General features: G+C 40.8%; 1 protein-coding gene across 1 annotated transcript in view; it reads left to right on the top strand.

Moving 5' to 3' along the window:
* The first annotated feature begins 10,943 nt into the window (after nt 1-10,943).
* The window catches only part of LOC139459882 (protein crumbs-like), a 134,522-nt gene continuing 117,553 nt past the window's right edge, over nt 10,944-27,912 (top strand). Inside the window, exon 1 of the mRNA XM_071241596.1 lies at nt 10,944-11,078. Coding sequence (XP_071097697.1) covers nt 11,048-11,078 — 31 coding nt within the window. The 5' untranslated portion in view covers nt 10,944-11,047. The remainder of the gene's footprint in view (nt 11,079-27,912) is intronic.

A 27,912-nucleotide genomic window follows, 5' to 3' on the forward strand; every position in this document is an offset into this window, starting at 1 on the left:
ACAACGCACTGTAAGAATGTGTACTGACGGGTAGGGGACAATACTCCCTATCAATGATCAATATGAGCTTCAGCCTTTAGGGAATTTTGTGATGCACCGTACACATCTGAAACTACTTACACGTGTTTAGCTTTCATAGTTCACGGCTCCATTAAATATAACGTTGCTGATACGACCTTCGATATTAACTCACACAATTTACAGTATCGAACAGACTGTTTCGTCTTATTAGCTCTAGTGGCTTTTTGAACGGAATTGCTCTACGTGTTTGCTTGTCACTAAACGTGTTTAAGAAGCAATCAATATGCAAGCAAGGATTTACTTAAACTGAAGTGACGTCAGGTCAAGGGGCGTTAACTACACTCTTCGAAGTACATAATTCATCGACGTCAGCATGTTACCCCAGAGTGAAGACCCTTGAAGATCCGGGGTAGAATAGGTCTTCAGCAACCCATGCTTGTCGTAAAAGGCGACCAAGTCAGCAAGGCTGACCACCCGATCCCGTTAGTCGCCTCTTACGACAAGCTCAGTCGCCTTTTACGGCAAGCATGTGATGCTGAAGACCTATTCTACCCCGGATCTTCACGGGTTTGGCGTCTGCAGAAATCACAGTGGGCGGAGCTTATTTAGGGTTGCGGTATAAATAGCAAAGCACATGGTCATGTGTACATTCAATGCATTTGTTGTCAAAGTGTATTGTGGTGTATATATTTACGGCAGAACAGCAGCTGTTTCAATTAATGTAACAGTAACGATACATAAAAATGAAATTGACGTTAATTACGTTAGAATAAGCGACAAGATTCTTTCAGTTCAATCCGAAAATTAGATCAGTCAGATGTCGATTTGTTTAGTTTTTGTCATTAACATTCAACAGTCAGATCTATACCACACAATAATCAGATTATATCTATAAATCTTGTTTTGACCTACATTAAACCTATCTAGATAATACTGTACTTACGATAAACGAAAACTCCAATACACAGATTCCAAGACAACTTTATTATGGATTTCCTTTTCTTTCACCGAATCTTCACACACAAAACTGTGTTTGATCATTAGATCCACACTTGTCCCATGTATGTTTTGTTCGGTGGATTTGGATACACTTCGCGCATATGTTTTAAAATACAATCTGGGATCGACCCGTGGAGAATCCCGGGTAGAAGAGGTCTTCAGCAACCAATACTTGCCGTAAAAGGCGACTAACGGGATCGGTTGGCCAGGCTCGCTGACTTGGTTGATACATGTCATAAATCCCAATTGTGTGGATCGATGCTCATGATGTTAATCACTGGATTGTCTGGTCCAGACTCGACTATTTTACAGACCGCCGTCATATAGCTGGAATATTGCTGAGTGCGGCGTTAAACAACAAACCAACAAACAAATCAATCTGGGATCCCTTTCCCGTGTTGTCCTCCACGCCAATCCTCCATCTGCTGCAACATTTAATATCCGTTTCTTCAAGGCCGAGTATCTACGATCTCTCCAAACACCTCGTCTATCTAGCTCAGTCCAGAAGTATTGGTAGCGCTGTTTTCGAATCTACGAATTTCTGCAACATGATGGCCGCACCATTCCCTCACTGCGATTATCTGTGCTGTGTCACGCATGGTTGACAAAAGAAGTGTGAACAGACATATTCGCCTTTATCTGGTTCCACAATGAAATCTGGCTGTGACACTGATCCACAAATCCCAAGAATCGGCACTGAATTTGTCAAAGTTTCTGTTGCACTTGCAAGGGCGGGAAGAGAGGCCCCATCTTGTTGATTCGAGTTGACGGTCGGAATGATGTCACCTTGAATTGGAACCTTCTCCACGATAAAGTCACCAATGTCATAATCGAAATAATTTGGTTTGGTTGGTTGGTTTGTTGTTAAACGCCGCACTCAGCAATATTCCAGCTATATGACGGCCGTCTGTAAATAATCGAGTCTGGACCAGACAATCCAGTGATTGATATCATGAGCATCTATCCACGCAATTGGGATCGATTACATGCATCAACCAAGTCAGCGAGCCTGACCACCCGATCCCGTTAGTCGCCTTTTAGGACAAGCATGGGTTGCTGCAGACTCGCACTCGCACGTCGCACTCAGCAATATTCCACCTATATGACGGCGGTCTGTAAGTCCGGACCAGACATTCCAGTGATTTACAGAATGTCATAATCTTACAAACAAACATTGGCCGTCTTGTCTTCTCGCCCAGTCTCAGCTGTTATCTGGCTGGGGGGCACGGGTGGCCCAGTCGTCTAAGGCGCCGCGATTCGCTGTGCAGAGTTGCGTCCCTTGGGCACGCCAGAAACCTATGATTGTGGGTTCGAATCCCGGTTCGCCCCAATTATGTTTCATAATACCCGTGCTCGTGGGTTTCACCGAAGTGGTAAACGTCTAAGACCTGCATCACTTCGGGCTTTCCTCCAACATTCAGCTGACACGTCGCGATATGACTGGAATACTGTTAAAAGCGGCGTTAAACCCAACTCACTCACTGTTATCAGGCTGCAGTGGCAAGTAGGATGTTTCTTTCATATATACCATTATCTGTGAAATGTGAGTTAGACATTTTAAAACTGTTTTCTTATTAAATGTCTTGCTCTCAATGTTGTAGAATAGATAATAAAAACGCTGGAATTCGTCTTAAAAATGTCAAGATGTCTTTTTTGTTTGAAGTTTGAATAATGACAATTCGAACACCTGGTGTCTTCACTCGAAGGGGGTTAAGATACTGTAAAATTATTGTCCCCCTGAGAGGATATGTAAGTTCCACATCTTTCAAAGTAAATTTAGAACTACCACGTTTTTAATGGTAGAATATGTGTCATTTTAATGTGTTAGGCTAACTCTGCCAATAATCGCCAACACTTGAAGGGATGATGTAAATCCTGCTGGGGTCCATGCAGGAAGCAAAAGTACTGTAAGTCCCCATGGTCCCTAGTATGGTGATCTACCTTCAATTGCTGGCGATCTATAGCCCGTTTTTATCTTGTATCGTTATATATAGTGCTTTTCTTTTTAATGATTCCGTACTAGTTTTATAACTTGTTCTGTGATAAGTCTAGTAATTTTACTGTCCTTCGTTGACAGGTTTTTATATAAGTTCAATTGTATTGATTGTGCTTAACTATTGATAGTCACGATATGGCTGAAATATTGCTGATGTGACTAAAAACTCACTCACTTCAATGTTTTCCAGGGGTCCATTCATATAATTTTTCCAGCTGGTTGCGCTTTGCGCCAAATGGAATCAGTTTCGGTCAATAGTCTAGACTGGTTATCTTCATTCATTGACTGACTTATATTTATAAGGACTTCTTATTCCCAAGGTGGATCATCGTTTCCCGGAGGCGTGGCTCGTTGTTCATAATATCAACCCCGGGGTCGCGAAGGTAACGTACAGACATTGTATGGCGCACACAGGTCATGTAATTGAATGAAGCGTTCGTAAAATATGTAGATATGCTGGTTCCTTCTAGTCATGGACTACAATGGAGAACATCTGAGGGTTGAACTTTAGAAAGTACAAGTGTTTTTTTTCTTAAATTTGGATATTTAAAAGTAGATTGTTTGCTTTAAAAGTAAACATTGCATGGCTCGCTTAATTTTCTCTAGGGGAGACCGTCTGAAAAATGCTTACAGTTTATTTGCGATAGAGTTTTCCCTTGCCAAATAATGATTAGTATTACGACTTATGGTGAAATGTACGGTTTGAAGATATTAAAGCAAACGTACGCGTTGTCATTGATCCCTGACTTGACCATGATAGAGAGGAGTAATTCCTATAGTGATTTCTGTTTAGAGGTTTCGAACGTAGATTAAAAAATATATATAAATGTTTTCGATACCACTGGCAAAGTAGAATTAGATTTCAGTTAATGTAACACTAACGATACATAAATACGAAATTGACGTTAATTACGTTAGTATTAGCGATAAGATTCTTTCAGTTCAATCCGAAAATTACAGCTAGATAGATGTCGATTTGTTTGATTTTGGTCATTAGCATTCAACAGTCACATCTATACCACAGAATAATCAGAGTATATTTATAAATCTTGTTTTGACCTACATTAGACATATGTAGATAATACTGTACTTACGATAAACGATAACACCAATACACAGATTCCAAGACAACTTTTATTATGGATTTCCTTTTCTTTCACAGAATTGTCACACACAAAACTGAGTTTGATCATTAGATCCACACTTGTCCCATGTAGGTTTTGTTCTGTGGATTTGGATACACTTCGCGCATATGTTTTAAAATACAATCTGGGATCGACCCGTGGAGATTCCGGGGTAGAAGAGGTCTTCAGCAACCAATACTTGCCGTAAAGGGTGACTATGCTTGTCGTAAAAGGCGACTGTGCTTGTCGTAAAAGGCGACTAACGGGATCGGGTGGTCAGGCTCGCTGACTTGGTTGATGCATGTCAACGATCCCAGTTGCTTGGATCGATGCTCATTTGATCAATTTCTGGATTGTCTGGTCCAGGCTCGATTTTTTACAGACCGCCGTCATATAGCTGGAATATTGCTGCGTGCGGCGTTAAACAACAACCAACCAACCAGTTAGCGAAAACGGTCGCCCGAAGTAAACATTGATTGGTAACTCGAGTTGAATGCGCTGGTGGAGCTTGCGCAGACCGATCCAAGAAGAAAATGACGATGTTTGTTTTACCCGAGATTCATGCTTGGTGTAGTGGACAGAGCGTCCACCCGGAGAGGGGAAGGTATGTGGTTCGATCCCCAAAAGGGTCATACCAAAAGACGTTAAAAGGTAGTATTCGGGTGGTTGATGCATGTCATCGATCCCAATTGTGTGGATCGATGCTCATGATATTAATCACTGGATGGTCTGGTCCAGACTCGATTATTTACAGACCGCCGTCATATAGCTGGAATATTGCTGAGCGGCGTTAAACAACAAACCAACCAATCAACAACTTGTTGTTACCATGCCTGGCGCTCTGCATGATGGGGTTAAAACAAGGACTGGTCGGCTCAGAGTCAGTATGCTGTCTGAGTGGTGTATTCGTGTTACACTGCGGCATAGTATCTCAGTGGGTCAGCACTATAAAATCGGCTTTAGTCCGGACTAGTACGAGCATCCACACACACACGTGCACGCACGCACGCACGCACGCTAAAACACACACACACGTGCGCGTGCATGTACATGACTTCGGTCCTGCAACACAATGTCATTGTTCACTTCACATACAATCATCCAGATACAAGATTGTCATATTACTAGTTTGTTTGTTTGTTTGTTTGTTGTTTAACGCCACACTCAGCATATTTCCAGCTTTGTGACGGCAGTCTGCAAGTAATCGAGTCTGGAACAGACAGTCCAGTGATTGACAACATGAGCATCGATCAACGCAATTGCGATCGATGACATGCATCAACCAAGTTAGCGAGCCTGACCACCTGATCCCGTTAGTCGCCTTTTACGACAAGCATAGTCACCTTTTACGACAAGCATAGTCGCCTTTTACGGCAAGCATAGTGAGTAAGTGAGTGAATATTGTTTTACGCTGCTTTAAGCATTATTCCAACAGCATCACGATGGGGGACACCAGGTGTTTTGTCTCGAACACAAAAACCAGCAATTCCTCTCACCCACTCCAGAATATTACACCGTTGGTCTATTACTATTACACTGCTTGGTGGCTATTAAATAACAACATGCACAGTGATGATTGTTTTATTTAATGTGGGTCACTTCACATATAATTAGTATTAACGGGTTTTTTTCCTTTTGGCGTGGTGCCACGGGGTCGTGTGTACAGCGCAAGGTCAGAAAGCACAGCTGCGGTTACCGTATCCCCTCTCATATCCGTTCATGGTTTAATGTTAGACTTTCTACATGTCGCTACTGCGAGCCAAAGATATATACCCATGGGCGGATACGGGGAGGGGGGGGGGGGAGCTGTATTCACCCATGATGCACTCACCAATATTCCAGCTATATGACGGCGGCCTCTAAATAATCGAGTCTGGACCAGACAATCCAGTGATTCCAAATTGCGTGGATCAATGATAATGATATAAATCACTGGATTGTCTGGTGAATATTGCTGAGTGCGGCCTTAAACAACAAACAAACAAACAAACGAAAGCAAACTTATGAATAAGGTTTTCATATTGTTGGATGGGTGACCCTGTGCTGTAAGATTCACTCCTGAGAGTTTTCAGGGCTTTGGTCATGTGTTACACTGGTGCTCATGGTTCATAGACCGCCTCCGTGGTCTAGTGGTAGAGCGTCCGCCGGAGAGCCAAAAGACGTTAAAAGAGGGTACTTGTTGTTACCCGGTCATGCGCTCGGCATTAAGGGGCTAAAACAAGGACTGGTCGGCTCGGAGTCAGTATACTGTGTCTGAGTGGGGTATTCATGTTAAACTGAGGCATGGTATCTCAGTGTGCTAGCACTATATATCGGCATCAGTCCGGACTAGTACAAGCAGCCACACAAACACACACACGTACATGCACGTCGCTATATAAGTGCAATAATCTTGGACGCGACGTTAAACCCCATTTCACCTCAACTCATGGTTCATAGGATATGACACCTTCGGCAAGTGCATGCCTTTATTCGACATATGCATATGTTAACCCAGCAGTGAATGGGTACCCGGTAGTTTGGAATGGTAATGTGACTAAACCTCTAGCTCCTCATAGCCAGCTTCTGTCGTATACTCCCCATGGAGCTGAGAATGAAATTCGTGTCATCCATTGACCGAGGAATAGTATATTCATGTGTAGCGCCGCTGACCAGGTCTCCCGGTTGGACGTCTTCCGCTTTATAAATGCGGATTTCATGTCACTGGTTTGTCATTTATAATGCTGCTCACTCAGACCGTGCTACCATCGATAGACTAGGTGTACGTTTTGTGCAACAAAACACGGGGCGCTTTACAATGATTACTCAAGTAATTGCATTTTTTGTGCGTCATGTTTTTTTTATTAGGTTTTCCAGTCTTCTAGTATTACTTGATTACTCTCTAAAATATTCGACCCGTGAAGTTCCGGGGTAGAATAGGTCTTCAGCAACCCATTCTTGTCGTAAAAGGCGACTATGCTTGTCGTAAGAGGCGACTTACGGGATCGGGTGGTCAGGCTCGCTGACTTGGTTGATGATGCATATCATCGATCCCTATTGTATGGATCGATGCTCATGATGTCAATCACTGGATTGTCTGGTCCAAACTCGATTATTTACAGACCGCCGTCATATAGCTGGAATATTGCTGAGTGCTGCATGAAACAACAAACCATAACCAAATCTTTAATATTCTTAAAATTGGACTAGGTTGCTAAGGTATTGCGCAGAAGAAAATATAGCCTTGCTCCAAGGCTGTACTGAATGATAAGTCCATGGGTGTATAGTAGTACTGTAGGCAAGTCTAAATATGCGGACAGTACAAAGGACTCCAGTATCTTATAGGGACAACTCGTTCTTATTATTTATTGATCTAAAAATGATTTTTGAAACGAGTAAAAGAAGAGCCTTATATACTCTAAAGAAATACTTGAGGGTGGTCAAAGAAAATATGTCTAATGACATCAGAGACCATAAAATAATTCAATAATTTAATATAATAATCTTACACACAAGTACACCAATCTGTTTATATGTTTAAAAAGTCGTTAAAAATCAAAGAGGGTAATTATTCTTTGCAGAGTCGGTTTGTGCTATTTGTTCTTTGCTACATATCCAAAACATTTTTTTCACAAAGTACGCTGACAAAACATCAACGTACGTGTCTTCTTATATGTTCAGACATATTATGGTATCTTTATAATGAATACATGTAACTGTCATACAACTATTGTTACGTTTGAGTAAATCACGAACGGGCACCGCTCACGAGCCCGTCTCCACAGGACCGAACATTGCTGAGATAGACAATGGAAGATTGAAGTCCCATACACTACGCCACAATCGACGCTATAGTCAGTTTCGGATAGTTACGCTTGACTGGCAACGGAATGTTTGCGGTCACGCTACGCGGCGTTTTAGTGCACTACGAAAAGCGGTCGTTCATGACGAGCCAACGAAGTTTAGTGTACCGAGCACAATATTTTCTTATCTTTTAAACTTGTCAAGGCAAGCAAGTTATGTATATATGGAGGGGCGAGCTATTGAAGACACAGTGTTGTTTGGTGAATAGTTTGTGTGGAACGATTTTTATGAAAGCTTTTAAACGTTTTTTTGAGAAAGCATTAGTACAATACTACATGTTTAAGCTTCAGTGATATAAATGTTGCTTATGTAAGTTCGAACCGTTCACAAAATGGTTTGAATCAATGGGCCGTTGTAGACTCTTGTGCATGAAATTGTGTTATTGGTGGGTGTGGTTTTTAAATATATATGTATGATTCTGATAACTTGACTTACTGCAAAGGGTGTATTATGTTGCTGGGCCTCGTAATAGTCCGTTAAATATCATCCACACTGCGTCAAACTAGCAGCGTACATAAAACACCGATCCTTGTATTTTTCAAACAGAAGAAACACAAAACCGATTTATACAATACACGCAAGAGAAGTACTTCAATTAAGAACTTTAGACCATATATTTGAACACTATAACTAGAAAATACTGTTTGTTTGTTGTTTTGCGCCGCAATAAGCAATATTCCATCTATATGACGGCGGCCTGTAAATAATTGAGTCCGGACCAGACAATCCAGTGATTGACATCATGAGCATCGATCTACGCAATTGGGACACGATGACATAATTAATCCCGATTAGACTAACGTTTACTCTCTTAAATTAAATTATTTTTAGATTTCTTTTTGCTAAGTTTGCTAAGTTTAATATCATAGAAACGAACCAAGGACATCTCTTCATTTTCAGAAATTTGGACTTACCAAAGAGCTGTAGACTTGTGACTTTTCGCATATTTTTTGTCAAGGTATTTTTAAGTGAGTGAGTGAGTTGGGTTTAACGCCGCTTTTAACAGGATTCCAGTTATATCACGGCGTGTCAGCTTAATGTGGGAGGAAAGCCCGAAGTGATGCAGGTCTCAGACGTTTACCACTTTGGTGAAACCCACGAGCACGGGTATGGTGCTGACAAACATCGAAACATAATCGGGGCGAACCGGGATTCGAACCCACAATCATAGGTTTCTGGCGTGCCGAAGGGATACAACTCTGCACAGCGAATCGCGGCACCTTAGACGACTGGGCCACCCGTTCCCCCAGGTATATATAAGAGACAAGATCCTAAAGAGTGGATAATAAAATGTAGCAACAACCTTACAGTTCTATCTGGAGGATACAAACGAGTGGGTGATAGCATGACAACAATGCGCATGCTTGGGTCACGATGACACTCTGGCAACAAGGTCGCACATTGTAACCAGATCTAATGGTATCTGACTCTCACGACGAACATATGATATGTGGGAGATCTAGTTTCCAGCTGTGTAGCACTCGAGTGTAGATTTATGTGACCACCACTGGAGAGTGAGTATGGTTTAACTCCGTTTTTAACAACATTCCTGCAATACCACGGCGCGGAACACCAGAGAAGTGCTCCGCATATTGTACCCGTGTTGGGAATCGAACGATTTTTGTTTCGTTTGTTTGTTTTTTAACGCCGCACTCAGCAATATTCCAGCTATATGACGGCGGTCTGTTAATAATCAAGTCTGGACCAGACAATCCAGTGATTGACATCATGAGCATCGATCTACGCAATTGGGATCGATGACATGCTTCAACCAAGTCGGCGAGCCTGACCACCCGATCCCGATATAGTTAGACGACAAGCACAGCAAGCATGGGTTGCTGAAGACTTTTCTAACCCGAATCTTCACGCGAGACGACGAACGCTTTAAACAATGGGCTACCCACCCCAATCAAATTAGACACGTGTTAAAGGCGCCGCAATTCGCTGTGCAGGGTTGTGTCCCTTGAGTACCCAAGAAACCTATGATTGTTCAAATCCCGGTCCGCGCGATTATGTTTCCAGGTTTGCCAGCACCATGCCCGTGCTCGTGGGTTTCACCAAAGTGGAAAACGTCTGAGACCTGAATCACTTCGGGCTTTCCTCTCACATTAAGTGACACGCAGTGGTATAACTGAATACTATTCAAAGCGACGCGAAACTCACTCACTCACTAGTATGGAAGCAGTGGGCTGACCTCGTCATTAAAGTGGTTTTTGTCAGGCTAAAAACCCTGGTTTGATTCCAAGTATACAATATGGAAAGAATTTGTGAAGAACGTTTTTGGTGTCCCGCATTGGCGTTTGTCCAAGCCTGCTAACATGTAAAACTCAAGTTAGTTTAGTTAGTTTAGTTCAATCATTAATTTACATGACTAAACTATATCGGATTTCCATACATACATACATACGTACGTACGTTCGAACGTAAAAATATTTGACAGAAACTGATGAAATATTGATGTTATAAATACGACTCACTAATCTCTTAAAAACATTTTAATTAAAAAAAGTTTTGCCATAATACGGTTCCTAAATCTGAAAGGCTTTTACCGGAGTAAAAATGTGGTTATAATAGTGGGTTTTATTTCGCAAAAAGATTCTGATCGTATAAGTTTTAAGCTTCACCGCCATTCATATTCAATAATGCTTTGAAAAGTTTTGATTTAATGGTTGAAAACAGCAGGATGTAATACGGTGTATCAAATGACGTGTTAAAATCACAAATCCGGAAAATTATGACCGTTTTACCACATTCTGCTCCTTGGGAAAGGTCGCATATTGTACGTCTTATCCATCTGTGCCATTGTCCAGGAGCCATTAATACACCTGTTAATATTTCCACCTGTGAAAGGCTACACCGCATTCCTAAACACGTCCAGCCTTTGAATCGGCGCCACATTGTGAAACGGATTATGTCGAGGGGAGCATCCTAATTCAGGTTGATCACGTGACCCTGCGAATGTTTGTGTGATAGTCTTGTACGAGAGGACCGGAGTGTTTCGTCCGTCGTATGGACACATGGCTTAACGCGAACCTGGATCGTTACTGAGGAGACTATTTCAAGTATGGCACAGTTTGCATGCCATCTTGTTAGAGGTAAGGCCATTTTCATGTGTGACACACCACTGGTAAAATTACCGGTTTGGGTTGGAAGGGGTTGGCCCCAAAAGTCAACTGACCACGACTTTGCATAGGCCTACCTGTCGTCCGTATACCTACGTATCTGCTAGTGTAAATATCCTGTTATGAAAATAAACGTTGACATAATCGGAGTGGTATGTTATTTAAATACATACAGTATGGTTGATAATGACATTAAACAGTTGACACAGACGTGATCTGAACGTCACTGTCCCAAATGTCTCAGGTAGATTATTTTCTTCAAACTTGTTGGCATACTTAGCGTCAACAAAACAACGATACATTCACGTGTATTCTGTTTTGTACCAGAAGTACGCCTACCTTTGCCAAATTGACATATGAAGTAATTTATTGTCGTATGCACTTGAAAATTCTGAATGTACCTGTTTGGGTATCGAGTCCTGCACACGAAATGTGTTGTCATATGCGATGACACGTGAGTAAATATGGCAACACTAACGCAATATATACATATATATCACCAGGTGATTAAATGATATCAGCTCTCTTCAAATACACACATAACATTCAGATGTGATAAGAATGTTTATGAGGTCCCCTAAATTTGGTGTTTACATAACATATATCTTCCTCACACCAAGCTATTTCTGGCCTTTATAAACTATGCAAACTTTTTTTGTAACGTCGAGACCATAATGCATAAGTTTGGGGATCATGCATGAATTACTTATGGCTCAAATTGTCAAAATTTGCAACTTTCATGTAACAGAACGACAGTGACTTAATCGGTCAGGTATGTTAGGGGTGGTGTGTTTTCGAGACGCTGTGGTTGGCGTAGAAAGGAGTGGTGTATTCATTCACTAACTGTGTCATGAGCTGTGTGTGACTGAATTGCTTCGTAGTAATACTGGGTTGTAAGAGGAGGAGCATTGCTTCAGGCAAAGTTTAATCTTTTACCCCTATATTGAATCCCCTTCTCAAATTTGGTTTGTGGATAACAATGGCCTCAGATTATCTTAATCCTTTCTGACGAGTAGGGAAGATTGTCACTGTTTCTCCGTGAAACGATGTTTTGTCATGAAGGGTTATAGAAATTCTTAGATCATTCAAGAGCACTCTCAGTTTCTTATTGGATTATTTCCGTTTTCCTCAAATATTTTGTATGAATAGGCAGTACCCTTTTTTCCAAATATTTATGTGAATTTGCATTTTTGAGTTGCTTTGAAGTATATATTTCCATAAAAAATAAATAATAATAATAATTATAAATAATAACAATAATAATCATGATAATAATATTAATAATGTACCTATTTTCATAATAATAATAATAATGATAATAATGATAAAAATAATGTACCTACTTCCATACCCTAAAGGATGCTCAAAGTGACATTTTATTTCCCAGGTCCGTGAGTTGATCAGTGTACAATCAATTTTCATGCTCACCAACCTAGGGAGTATATACAACCCAAGCTGAGGTGCTAGACGGTTAACAGCCACATTACAAAATCCTCCTACCGGGTACCCATTCACTGCTGGTTGAATAGAGGCATATTTGAACAAAGTCACTTGCCAAAGGAGATGCCATACGTAACTTGCTTCAGTGTGGGGTAGGACTGAAGCCCTAGAAAACCAGGTGTGAAACTGCTGCAGTTGTCAAAGCTGTTTTCTTTTACAATGTTATGCCAATCAAGTATCAAACCTAAATAAAACAAGGCTGCACCTTGACCTACAAAACTAAGGGTCCAGGGGACCCCCAATTACTAATTTCAAGGGTCCTTTTCAGGAAATATAAGAGTCCTGTCAAGTTGTGAAATGGTGTAGTGTACTGTACTGTAAGATAGGATAGTTACTTTAATCACTTGAACTATATATTTCTTATCAAGAATTTGATTTAATGAATAATATTGTGCATCCCTCAAGACGCAACATATATTTTTTATGCATCCATTCTATGCATTTGTGCATACTGGCCACACAGTCTGCGTCGTGTAAAACACTGATAAAGCACGTTGGCTGTTTATACTTACTAATGATTGTGTTCCATAATTTACATTAAAAAATATTATTATAATAAGTTCTTAAAAATGTTAGAATTCACACTAAAATAGCCAAGATGTGAAGAACACAATTGTTCTTTAAAAAGCATAAAGCAACAAGGGCGGATCCAGCATTTAGAAAGGGGGGTGGGGAGTCCAAAATGTCAAAATCCTCTTTCAATCAATCTTGCTGCCTGCAATATACCGGTACTACATTTGGTTTTCAAGAGGTGTCTCCAGACACCCCCCACCCCCCCTCCCCCCCCACCCCCCCACACACTACACGCCTCTAGATTCGCCTGTGTGCAACAACTCTTAGTCAAATTCTTTCTGAGTGCTGATTAAAACAAGACAAGACAATATGATATGAACATGATAACATATGAAAGGTATGACAATGTTTGTCACACAGCAGTAAATGTTACCTTTTTTGTTACAGCCATATCAAAATATTGGGAGTTGGTGTACAACATTGTACCACAGTGTCAACATGCCCGTCAGTGTGGTATATATAAGTCAAGTACTGGGGCAGCAGTTCATAGCTGATATCTGTAAAGCGATATATGAAAAATAAATTTTGTGACATTCTCAAACCCATTCCCACTGATATCAAACTTAAACTGTGAAAAATGTTGACATCCTCAAATAAATGTTTAAACTTATCCTAGGCTTATAAAAAATCAGTTCTCATGCAATGGCTTTTGAAATATTGTGTTTTTATTTATTTACTTTTTCGGGTGGAGGGGTGAGGGGTTCAAGCTAGTATGTAACCAAATTTTGTTTACAATAATTTTGGCGAAATCATGTTCTTAAGTATTGTAGCATCTCACTGCCGAGGTCATGTGTTCCAGATGCGGAATATTTAGAAATATATTTTTTTTTAAATGGTAATAAAAACAAAATGTGCACAGGACTTTATGATGATGTGGGCGGTGCCTGAGAATCAAGACTTGTTTTTTTATCCTAAAATCCCAGCAAATGACAAAGCCCGGCTTAATTAGCTTAAAACATGTTTTTCTCCGGAGCTGTCCATCGAGAGGACTATAACCAGGGTATTTTGGTACCCAACTCCTACGGCTACAGGACCCTGTCATGATGGTGGCATGTCCCAATTGCACAATGAAGTGTCTCTTCAATCCACATGGACACCCATGATTATGACCTTCTGCCCAGATAGACAGACCTGGAGAGATAGTCAGCAGCAGCTGAGCTCATAAATCTTTGTAGGGAGGGCACCCTGTCCAGGTAATTTGCTCAGGGCTATCTGTCCAACTCCAATGACCAGTCTCAATTAGTACTGATGTATTTGATTGTTGTCTCTGTGATATGTCTCTGATAAGATACCTAGGTGATATGGTGGTTGATGGTCTCCAGTGTGTTTGAGGAACACAGAGGTTTGTGGTGTGGAAACATCTTCTGTAGATACTGCAGGCCTCAAAGTTGCGACTAAAACGGTCGCCAATGCGACCTAAATTTGAATTTGTCTACTGTCTAAAATTCAGAGGTAGCCAAATGACTACCTTCAAAATATCTTGTGGTGACTTAATTCTATAGCTACACATATGTAGACACAAAAATAAACAAGTCTGCTTCTAATTGTACTCGCAAATAATTCCTCCTAACGCCAGCAATGAACTGAAATGCATAAATATTAATGTAAGTAGTATTTTATTTTAGTTGATAGTTCATTGGATAAGCAAGGATATACCTATATAATCTAGAAACATAAATTGCATCATTGTTCGAGTCACAAATAAGAAAACTCAAAAAACAGTTTCCACTAATATACAATTCCAAGACTAATGCTATGACTTGTACATATAATAGTTATTTCATAAAAGATAATTTCAAATGTCTTTGGCTACCTCCAATATTGGCTTGACTTCTTGATTTTACCACTGGCTACGTGGAAAAAAATATTTGTAGCCATATGGCTACTTGGTAAAAAAACTTTGAGGCCTGTACCGTGTGTCATGTTACCAGTTGTGGAAGCAGTGTTTGAAATATGGGATGAAGTCCAGGCCCATTTGCACAAAGCGATCTTAGCGCTAAGATGATCGTAACTCCCATGCTTTAACATAGGCTTACAATAGTCCTAGCACTAAGATCGCTTTGTGCAAGTGGGCCCAGGGGTTGTCTCAGTTAAATTTGATTGAGTAGGGGATCCTTTGATTCACATACTGTAGTCACAATCTTCAAAGGGTACCCACTTGACTTTAGAGACTAAGCACTGTTTGTTTATTGTTTAACACAGCACTCAACGATATTCCAGCCATATGACATTTTTCCGTTGTAAAACGTCCTGGTATCAATTACTTATGAGAAACTTGATTTGATTATTTATAGACCATTGTCATAAAGCTTGAATATTGCTGTGTGTGGCATTAAACAACAAACAAATCTATTCCTGGACTGACAGAACTAACAAAATTGTTAAGTCTTTGAAAGGCATTTAGAAGTGATAGAAGGAAGAGATTTTTCTTTATGTCAACTTTTTGATTGTGAGAAACATGTTTTGGAGTATATACTTACTCCTTCACCAAGTTAAAAATGTATATACTCCAAAACATTGTGTTCCTCATAATAAAGACAATTACATCCATCTGCCTTAACTGGTTTGTTGTTTACATAATCCCTCCCACCCACCCCCCACCCCCCACCCCCCACATAAGGAAGAGAATTTTGTTTATGTCAACTTTTTGATTGTGAGAAACATGTTTTGGAGTATATACTTACTCCTTCACCAAGTTAAAAATGTATATTCTCCGAAACGTTGTGTTCCTCATAATAAAGAAAATTACATTCATCTGCCTTAACTGGTTTGTTGTTTATGTAATCCCTCCCACCCTCACCCACACCCCCACCCCCACCCTCACGCTGCTGCAAGGTTTATGGTGTATGTGGATGTATGGAGTGAGTCTTGTCTGCAGGTTCCACATTAAGGGGATGCATGACCCTCTTGGCCCTGCCCTTGATAAAGGGGAGACAGGACCCCATTAGGTGAAGTAGGAGACTTTGTCAGTATCAGGAACTGGCCAGAACATGTGGTCTTTTTAGGGAGTTTTGAGATAAGCATTGTTTGATAAATGTGGAGTAAAGATCATTTACTAACGAACTAGACAGGGAAATTGTTCTCCCAACATTTAACACATTCAGGGCAGCACAGAACAGATGCTGAATGGACGTCACCTGAAACAACATTTTAAACAAAAATATATTAAATAATTGTCCACTCACTGATTTAGAATGGACTCAAGGAAGTAAAAGATATTGAATAACCAAGAAAAAATAATGTATAAATGCCCATTGAGAATGAATTTATGTGAGTAAACACTCAATGGCTCAAAAACTGTCTGAAGCAATGACACTTTGAAAAAACAGGTGACAACATGACCAGCTGATGACAGGTGTACAAGTTTATTGCATAGTTGTGTTATAATGACTCCATGAATTTTATGTGATGTTTTTACTAGATAGTCCTCATGACCCTCATACTTTAACAAGTTTATAATGACTTAAGAAAACCCTAGTGGCCCAGAAAATGCTGTTCTTCCTTCATTTTTCTCTGCCAACTTACCTGTAATACTTTAACAAGTTTATAATGACTTAAGAAAATCCTAGTGGCCCAGAAAATGCTCTTCCTTCATTTTTCTCTGCCAACTTACCTGTGTGGGTTCCGGGTAAGACTAAAGGTCCCGGCAATCTTAGTTTGTCATAAGAGGTGACTAGATGGATTGGGTGGTGAAACTCAATGACTTGGTTGATTGCATGTTATAGTACCCCGAAGTTCACGATATCAATCACTGGATTGTCTGGTCCAGACTAATTACAGGCCATGTTTATGTAGTTTGAATATTGCTGAGTGTGGGGGTAAACAACCAACACACGGTTACATGTTCAAAAGAGAGGATAAATCTTGTGGAAACAGTGTCTACCCTACATCACCTACATCACCGTCTATGAAGCGACTCCACGTATAAGGTGACCCCCTGTTCAAGCCTTAAAAATGGACGTTTAGTTATATACCCTGTCTATAAAGCACATCTTCAGCGCATACACAATCTCTCCATTTGCAATTAAAACATGTTTGTTTTCCGAAGAAAAATATTTCATCGTATCCCTTCAGTGAATTTGGGTTGTTGGTTTGTTGTTTAACGCCGCACTCAGCAATATTCCAGCTACATGATGGCGGTCTGTAAATAATCGAGTCTGGACCAGACAATCCAGTGATTGACATCATGAGCATCGATCCACGCAATTGGGATCGATGACATGCATCAAGCAAGTTAGCGAGCCTGACCACCCGATCCCGTTAGTCGCCTTTTACGACAAGCATGGGTTGCTGAATACCTATTCTACCCCGGATTCTTCATGGGTCGGTGAATTCGGGAAAAGGAACAGATCATAATAATTAAATTTGGTCAATACAAATTAGAAATTTGAGATTAAACATCACTAGACATGATGTTTTACGCATTGAATTGTACTTCCAGTTCTGACAGGCATTATGTTTTATATGCAGAGATTAAGATTAAGGTGTTCAAATGTCAATGATATTCTGTAATGTGCACTCTGACTGAGCTTGTGAAGGCTGGTGGAAAATCTTTAATAGAATGTCCTTACATAGGTCATAATGAATTGTAACTATGTAATGCAAAATTCCTGTTAGTCTGAGACTAGTGACAGTCTAAACAGACCAGTTGTTTTTTTCCAAAATCTAGTTATGTCACATAACCACAAGTGTGAAACGAACTGTGGACTGGTTGGATTATGACCAATGGTTTCTGTCCCTGAATAAACAATCATGGATGTTGGATAGTAAAGGCGGAGCAGTTTTAGCTCCCCAAACTAAGCGTTATTTATTTCACGATAAGACATTGTTCTATCACGATGTCATTCCTGGAGATTCGGACATGTGCTTGCAACTTGATAACATCACATATTGGACAACGTTATTTTGTAGAGTAGTGTCTAGTAAGTTGTTCCCCATAGATGAAGCTGAACTATGCAGATACACAGTGGCCGAATGGTCACACCCAAAAGTAGGAGAGATACAACAATCGGTATGAGAGAAAAGGGAATGTGCGGGAAATACCAACCTTAACCCACCTGTTCACAAAATGGACTTGTACGACATTTCCGAGGTCGGATTCAATTCAGGGAGACATCATTATTACAATTTGGTAAATATCTTTAAAGCATGTACAGTTTAAAAACATCCTTAAAGAGGAGATACATAATGTTGAAATCTCATATAAGAAATAAGCGCCTCATGGTCATTGTTTTATCATACAATAAAACACTGCACCCCTCATGGTTTATTCTCCCTGCAGTGTTTTATTGTATGATAAACAACTCCTACTCGTCGTTTATTTCTTAATTAGCTACTATCCTGGGGACCGTGACTGAAATAGCCGACTTATTGTATGGCATGTATACTGTGTTATGTAGTACTGATAACATTCACAATATTCACCCACAACCATTACCTGTTAATTGGGTTAGGGAATAGGTGCGACAATTGTAAACAGACACTTGCTTGTAATGTCAGTGTAAGGAGATACGTTTGTTGTCTTGGTTGGAATGTGTTAAACGTTGAAAGCTGATACAAGGCTTTCCCCGTGTTTGATGTCCATGTATTCAAATTACCCAATTTTGTAATGATATGAAATATTAAGAAATTAATTCCTTTGATTAAAAATGACGAGATTAATGAATACGTTTCGAAGAAAGTGTTTGAAGTTAAGGATATGATCAAGGGTTCCTTGTTGTAACCATGGTAACCATGGTGTTAAATCAGAGCCTTAGAGACTCCCTAACGTGACTTGTAGATTCAAATAATAGCAGCAGACTACAAGAACACCCAGCCCCTCTTAGGTTTGAAGGGGCGTTGGGGTAGCCGAATGGTTAAAGCATTTGCACAACACGCCGAAGGTCCGGGTTTGATTCCCCACATAGATACAATGTGTGAAACCCATTTCTAGTGTTCCCTGCCGTGATATTGCTGGAATATTGTTAAAACCGGCGTAAACTCACTCACTCACTCACTCACTCACTCACTCACTCACTCACTCACTTTTGAATCCTGAAACTTGTTATGGAGGAAAAATATTTTGTCAATAATCAATGATGGATGCTTGCATAATAGATCATTTCATGGATACAGGGCAATCAATCAATCAATCAATCGTCTAGACATGCATGATGTCAATCAGTAGAGCATGTTTACTCCTGTGTGGGTTGCATGACATTATGCCCTGATGGCCTGAGAACCTACTTGCTGGACAACAGATGAAGAACCCAGCATTGCTTCAGGTCTGACTGGAGGGGATTCACGGGCTTTGTGTTCATGTTCCAGAAAAACAAATTAGACAATATCATGTCTTGGAGTTTGTTCCCAAAACATATTGTACTCTGGACTTGATGGAAATCCTGAAGAACCTTTCAGTCACTCTTTTCAGAGAAGAAATAAGCAATTTATGAAGAAAGGACTGGAAAAATATCCTTTCAAAATCACAGCCCCTTCCTCTCTCCCCCAAACAATGAAATGATGATTCCCAAAACAATGGTGGAAGGTGTGGCAATGATGGGGGCAAAGTTTGATTCATCTCCCCGAGGCAAGTGAGTTAACTGACTATAAAAGTCCAGTTTCCACCCTTACCGAACTAGGCTGGTATTATGGAGTTACATTTTGGCTTGACTAATGAGTCTATGCATAGTCCAATCAAAATCACGCACCGAAATCGAAATCCGGTTCGTAAAGTGTCATGCAGATTTCGTTCAACTGCAGCATTTGCAAAGCATGTGTACCGCTAACTCGTTGTCAACAAATATTTTCTAAACAATATAGACCTTGATTATCGATAAGATCGTCTTGACTGGGCGCCACCGTTTTATTTGAAGCAAATGCAAGTGATACAAGAGGTTGAATCTGATTGGTCAGTAGGAGAGGCATAGAAAGGACATAACTCGCAATAGCCACCGGTGGCGTTATGATTGAGCCAAGGAATTCCAGCCTATTTCGGCAAGGTTGGAAACTTGACTTTTAAAGTCAGTTAACTCCTTGCCTCGGGAAGATGAGTTTGTTTTGGCATACGTTGATTTGTAACTGAACTGTGAAGGACTGTGATTGGGGTAGAATAGGACTTCAGCATCCCATTCATGCTGTAAAAGGCGACTATGCTTGTCATAAGAGGCGCCTAATGGGATCAGGTGCTTAGGCTCGCTCAGACTTGGTTGATGCATGTCATCTGGTCCCAATTGCGTGGAATGACAGTCATGATGTCAATCATATAACAAATAAACAAAACCTTGTAACTTCACTATCCTTTGAATTAGATACCTGGGCCCCGTTCCACAAAGCGATCTTAGCGCTATGACTGTCGTATGTCTGGGTATGAGAGCTAAGATTGTCATTGTGCTATACTATAATAGTCACTTTGTGGAACATGGTGGAATATGTGGCCATGCTTGTTTTGGCATGACGTCACATTGTACATCATGACACTATGAATTAGATACCTGATTTGAATCTTGTTTTGACCAATCAATATCAAGTATTCTTCGGTGTAATGGAAGTATGATAATATATGTCAAGATTCAAGATAAAAAGGATGATGGTAATACATGTAGGTAAAGCCCCATATTCAGTTTCAAATTAGATTAAACGGGATTAGCATGGTCAGATGTACGGTAATATACCTCGAGATTCCAAAGCAGAAGGATTATTTGTAACTCCTATATGAAGGCAGTGTTTCAAAGTTACCATATCGATGATAAGGCTTACAAGACTGGAATGCTGGTGATGGCTTCTTGTGAGTGTCAGTGTGAAACACACCTGTTGTCTCTCTGATAACATTCCTTCCTGTCAACTCAATACCTGTGGGAATGACCATAGAACATTGTGTTTCGGGAAGACGAGCTTTTGTTTCAAATTATGATTGTTGTAAAAGGGGTATATCTTTGATGCCACCTAAAATCCCATGTGGACTGCCATGATAACACCTCTTTGAAGTGTGTTTTTAACATATCGATTGGAAGAAAATACAGTAGAACAAATGGGTTATCAACAGTGTGTTGTTTCAAGATGTGTAAGAGGAATAGTGTCAAACGTTATCCAGTTTTGATACAATATCTTTTAGTGGCATTTAGAAGCCGAAGTTTAAATGAACTGGCTTGATAAGGTATCAGCACTTGAAATGATCATTGTGTAGACATGTTAAATGAAAAAGGAAGTTGAAATCTGTAAGTCAACTGCTATTCTGTTTAAAACATGTAAAAGAAATATAATAAATTCAAGCTATGTTTCATTGGTATTTTGTGTATTCAGTTTCATGCAGTGCTTATAACATGAATGCGATAAAACATTGTTAGAGGGGGCTTTGCCACAATCTTGTGTTGTTAAAGGGGGCTCTGCCACAGTCTTGTGTTGTTAAAGGGGGCTCTGCCACAGTCTTGTGTTGTTAAAGAGGGCTTTGCCACAGTCTTGTGTTGTTAAAAGGGCCTTGCCACACAGCCTTGTGTTGTTAAAGAGGGCTTTGCCACAGTCTTGTGTTGTTAAAGGGGACTTTGCCACAATCTTGTGTTGTTAAAGGGGCTTTGCCACAGCTTTTTGTTGTTAAAGGGGTTTTGCCACAGTCTTGTGTTGTTAAAGGGGACTTTGCCACAGTCTTGTGTTGTTAAAGGGGTTTTGCCACACAGCCTTGTGTTGTTAAAGGGGACTCTGCCACACAGTCTTGTGTTGTTGAAAGGGCTCTGCCACACAACCTTGTGTTGTTAAAGGGGGCTTTGCCACAGTCTTGTGTTGTTAAAGGGGACTTTGCCACACAGTCCTGTATCTGTTTCCATTCTGAATCTACTCATCATGGTAAATAAATAGAACAAAATGAAAGTGTTTCTGTGTTTGTTTGTTTGATTTCTTTGTTGTTTAACGCTGCACTCAGCAATATTCCAACTATATGACGGCGATCTGTACAAAATCGAGTCCGGACCAGATGTTCCAGTGATTGACATCATGAGCAATGATCTATACAGTTAGGTTGATTGCTGATTGTTCCAGGTATGGAAAATATCCTGAGGCATGAACTCTCCCATAGCACTAGCAAATTGGGAATATGACTGTTTTGTGAAGGTGTTGCTTGTGTTAGGATACCAATTCGGACAATGTTGAATGGACTGATGGAGATTCAATGGAGTGCTCTGAAACTTTTGTGTTTGTGTTTCAACGTCTGGGTGTGTTGTGTTTGGAATTTGGGAATTGTCGTGTGTGTTTTTCTGTAGTACTTTGATGAGCTTGTGTTTCTTGTCACATGAGATGGATCTACTGTATGACCCGTGAAGATCCGGGGTAGAATAGTTCTTAAGCAACCCATGCTTGTCTCCCCGTGAAGATCCGGCGTAGAATAGGTCTAAAGCAACCCATGCTTGTCTCCCCATGAAGATCCGGGGTAAAATAGGTCTTAAGCAACCCATGCTTGTCTCCCCGTGAAGATCCGGGGTAGAATAGGTCTTAAGCAACCCATGCTTGTTGTAAAAGGCGGCTATGCTTGTAGCAAGAGGTGACTAATGGGATTGGTTGGTCAGGCATCGGGCAGATGCATGTTTTCGTATCCCACATGGGTAAATTGATGCTCATGATGACTGGTCTAGACAGCTGGAATATTGCTGAGTGTGAAATTTAACACAAAAAAACAAACAAAATAGTAAATGTTGTGTTTGTTATAACAAAAGTGATGTTTTATTGACTTGAATGAAACTTGCTTAGCAGGCAGTTAGCCCGAGTCGTCTTGCTTTAAGAGTGGATTATGACGTTATCATACATCTCAAGCCTTTCATCCATGTACGCCCACTTATCTCGCCATCCTTTCAAGTCCGGACACTATCTAGTCAAGTTTGCTTAAAGGATCATTCAATGTGCATCCAGTATGAAGAAATCAAAGCAGATTTGTAGAGTAAACATTTTGGTATATAGCTTGTCCTGTTGATCAGGTAGGTTGATATACGATACAAAGTATTTTTGTCCTTGTGTGACTTCAGCATTGAAAAAGAAAACCACAAATTTGTGACTGTTGAGAAAATTGTAGAATTTTCACTTGGTAACCATGGTAACAATGAAAAAAGTATACGGTATTCGTCTTTAGATTGTCAATATACTGACACACTTGTGTTAGTTGTTTTGAAGAGATCCTGATAAGAGAATCCAAACTGTGCACAACAGGATCATTTTTTTTCATACTTGTGAAGATCTGGGGTATTATAGGTCTTCAGCAACCCATGCTTGTCTCCCCGTGAAGATCTGGGGTATTATAGGTCTTCAGCAACCCATGCTTGTCTCCCTGTGAAGATCTGGGGTATTATAGGTCTTCAGCAACCCATGCTTGTCTCCCTGTGAAGATCTGGGGTATTATAGGTCTTCAGCAACCCATGCTTGTCTCCCTGTGAAGATCTGGGGTATTATAGGTCTTCAGCAACCCATGCTTGTCTCCCTGTGAAGATCTGGGGTATTATAGGTCTTCAGCAACCCATGCTTGTCTCCCTGTGAAGATCTGGGGTATTATAGGTCTTCAGCAACCCATGCTTGTCTCCCTGTGAAGATCTGGGGTATTATAGGTCTTCAGCAACCCATGCTTGTCTCCCTGTGAAGATCTGGGGTATTATAGGTCTTCAGCAACCCATGCTTGTCTCCCTGTGAAGATCTGGGGTATTATAGGTCTTCAGCAACCCATGCTTGTCTCCCCGTGAAGATCTGGGGTATTATAGGTCTTCAGCAACCCATGCTTGTCTCCCTGTGAAGATCTGTTGTGGAATAGGTCTTCAGCAACCCATGCTTGTCTCCCTGTGAAGATCTGTTGTGGAATAGGCCTTCAGCAACCCATGCTTGTCTCCCTGTGAAGATCTGGGGTATTATAGGTCTTCAGCAACCCATGCTTGTCTCCCTGTGAAGATCTGTTGTGGAATAGGCCTTCAGCAACCCATGCTTGTCTCCCCGTGAAGATCTGTTGTGGAATAGGTCTTCAGCAACCCATGCTTGTCTCCCCGTGAAGATCTGGGGTAGAATGGGTCTTCAGCAACCCATGCTTGTCTCCCAGTGAAGATCCGGGGTAAAATAGGTCTTCAGCTACACATGCTTGTCTCCCCGTGAAGATCTGGGGTGGAATAGGCCTTCAGCAACCCATGCTTGTCTCCCTGTGAAGATCTGGGGTATTATAGGTCTTCAGCAACCCATGCTTGTCTCCCTGTGAAGATCTGTTGTGGAATAGGCCTTCAGCAACCCATGCTTGTCTCCCCGTGAAGATCTGTTGTGGAATAGGTCTTCAGCAACCCATGCTTGTCTCCCCGTGAAGATCTGGGGTAGAATGGGTCTTCAGCAACCCATGCTTGTCTCCCAGTGAAGATCCGGGGTAAAATAGGTCTTCAGCTACACATGCTTGTCTCCCCGTGAAGATCTGGGGTGGAATAGGCCTTCAGCAACCCATGCTTGTCTCCCCGTGAAGATCCGGGGTAAAATAGGTCTTCAGCAACCCATGCTTGTCTCCCCGTGAAGATCCGTTGTGGAATAGGTCTTCAGCAACCCATGCTTGTCTCCATGTGAAGATCCGGGGTAGAATAGGCCTTCAGCAACCTGTGCTTGCTGTAAAAGGCGACTTATATATGCTTGTCGTAAGAGGTGACTAACAGGATTGAGTTGTCAGGCTTGTTGACTTGGTTGATGCATGTCATCGATCCCAAATGTGTGGATTGATGCTCATGATGTCAATCACTGGATTGTCTGGTCCAGACTCGATTATTTACAGAGTGCCATCATATAGCAGGAATATTGCAGAGTGCGGCATTAAACAACAAAAATGTTTTGTCTACGTGGGATTTCAGAGTTGAATAAGAAATCCACAAATTTGTGACTGTTGAGAAAATTGCAGAATTTTCTCTTAGTGACCATGGTAACAGAATGAAAAAAGTATATAATCTTTGATTGTAAATACACTAATACACTTTTGTTAGTCGTTTTGATGAGTTCCTGATGAGAGAATCCAAACTGGGCAAACAGTATCATGTTTTAATCATATTTGAAATTGGAGAATTTGAAATAGAAACTGCACTGATTAATTTGGCTATGATTTCAGCAGTATTTATTCATTCATATATTATTACATGTGTTTGACAGAACTACTTTCAAGCCTTAGAGACAAGCTGTTTCTTCATTAAATATTATCTAAAACAGATAAACTGCTTACAATTTCTGAAACAGTGCCATGTTTTGAGACATTTTCACATGCAAGAAAAACAAAGGGTTACTACAATTACATCTAAACACAGAAAACCAACTCCGAGTTTCTGGCAAAATTTAAGAAATTCATCTGAAGAATTCTGTAATATCTACCACTGAAGTTGCTATCGAACCATCAAGGCCTCACCAGTTTCTGATGTTTGTTGTCAAGGTAGACTGTTGCTGTGTTCATGACAATTCTTCCAATACAGTGTTCAGTCAACTTGCTGAGAGAGAGAACCATTCAGATCACGAGTGACAAACAATTTGGTTAATTTCTAAAAAAAAGTCAAGAAGCCTATGAGATGCAAAAAAACATGTTTTCTTTGAACAAAGGTGAATTTGAGATGATGCCAGGTCCAAATTGAGAGCCAGAGGTATGTCACAATCCTATGATTATGGGTTTTGGGCACCCAGATTCGGACTCGTGGAATTACATTGTCTGCATCGCATTGTGGTGCTCACCAAATTGTAAACAACTGGGACCTGCAACACTAGCCTTTCCTCCCACATGAAGCTGACATGTTGTTACATGTACTGCTCAAAGCATGTTGACCCATCTCAGTCTGACCTAGCAGGGCGCTTGTCCATGGTCAGGCTCTTCAAGTTGTTGGCATAGTCTAAAGGATACAGTGCCATAGCCAGCCAGGGGGGCAGGGGGCCCCTCCTTATGTAACCTGATTCACTCAAGTCTGAAGACATATTCACAGAGCTAACTCCATGCATCGAAACCTGATTCACTCAAGTCTGAAGACATATTCACAGAGCTAACTCCATGCATCGTAACTTGATTCACTCAAGTCTGAAGACATATTCACAGAGCTAACTCCATGCATTGTAACTTGATTCACTCAAGTCTGAAGACATATTCACAGAGACATATTCACAGAGCTATGTCCATGCTGATGCATAATGTACCTGCCCCGGTGGCTCACCGGTCATGCCTGTGATATCTGTAAGAAGTCAGCCAGTAGTATGTCATGATGTTGGCTGCAGCTGCGTGTGTGACTTAAGCAACTGAGTTGTTTGTTAGTCAGCACTGAGCAACACTCTAATAGAGAAATCGCTGGATTCTGTTGATTCCGGGGAAAAAATCAACAAGCCCTGAGCTTCTGGAGTCAACAGAGTAAAATTTCTCCGACCTAACCAACGTTATAGTTGACATACAATTTCTCTATAATTTTGCATAATGATCAAGTCAGTTTTATTTGTTTGTTTATTTGCTGTTTAACGCCTCACTCAGCAATATTCCAGCTATGTGACGGCGGCCTGTAAATAATCAAGTCTGGACCAGACAATCTAGTGATTGACATCTTGAGCATCGATCCACGTAATTGGGATACGATGACAAGCATCAACCAAGTCAGCGAGCCTGTCCACCCGATCATGTTAGTCCCCTCTTACGACAAGCATAGTCGCCTTTTACGGCAAGCATGGGTTGCGTAAGACCTATTCTATCCCAGATCTTCACTGGTCGATCAAGTCAGTCGTGCATGTGGCCAGTGAATTCCTGGCTCAGAGACAACTGTGATAACAGTGTTATGTCATCATAAGTTTAATCAAGGGGTATCTACACTAGATAAGCACCAATGTTTATACAGACCAGTGAATACTGTGACCTCAACAACAACAACAATAATAATAATGATGATGATGATGATGATGACGATGATGATTATCCTTTTATTACCATCTTTGCCATGCTTGGGGTTTTGACACAGAGGTCATCCATGGTATGAACCAGAACAGAAAAGCCCTGTTGCACATTTAATGAAAAAGATGTTGCTGTCCCTGATTGAAGTTTAAACTTGTCACCCTTGAGAAACCTCCTGTAGTTATCCAAGCCTCTCACATCTGTGGTTCATCATGACTGAGAGGAATAGGGGGAACGGGTGGCCCAGTCGTCAAAGGCGCCACGATTCGCTGTGCAGAATTGCGTCCCTCGGACACGCCAGAAACCTATGATTGTGGGTTCGCCCCGATTATGTTTCTGGGTTTGTCAGCACCATACCCGTGCTCGTGGGTTTCATCGAAGTGGTAAACGTCTGAGACCTGCATCACTTTGGGATTTCCTCCCACATTAAGCTGACACGCCGTGATATAACTGGAATACTGTTAAAAGCAGCGTTAAGCCCAACTCACTCACTCATTCAATCACTGAGAGGAACACAGTTACTTCAAGAGTTCAAGTTCTACAAATATTTCTACGAAGAGTTCAAAGAGCGTCATTACACCTCAGCAAAGATTGGTGATCCAGATTTCTCCCACATGAAGGTGACCCACGTCTTTATGACTGTCAATAATTGTCAAGTTCCATGTGGACCACTCCCAGCATTGCTTGGTAGTAAAAGAACGGGGTTGTTTATACAAAGAACTAACTGCTTACACAGAGATATAGCAGTTTGAACAATAGTGAACAGTGTACGCTTGCTTGTAACACACACCCTGGAATGTGTCATACTCGCTACAATGATCCTCTGGGTTAATTGTTCATGGTCTCTGTGTTAACATTGTTGTCATTTGA

This window comes from Haliotis cracherodii, unplaced genomic scaffold, assembly GCF_022045235.1.
Source record: "Haliotis cracherodii isolate W230 unplaced genomic scaffold, xgHalCrac1.p SCAF_13, whole genome shotgun sequence".
In the NCBI taxonomy this organism is placed as follows: Eukaryota; Metazoa; Mollusca; class Gastropoda; order Lepetellida; family Haliotidae; genus Haliotis; species Haliotis cracherodii.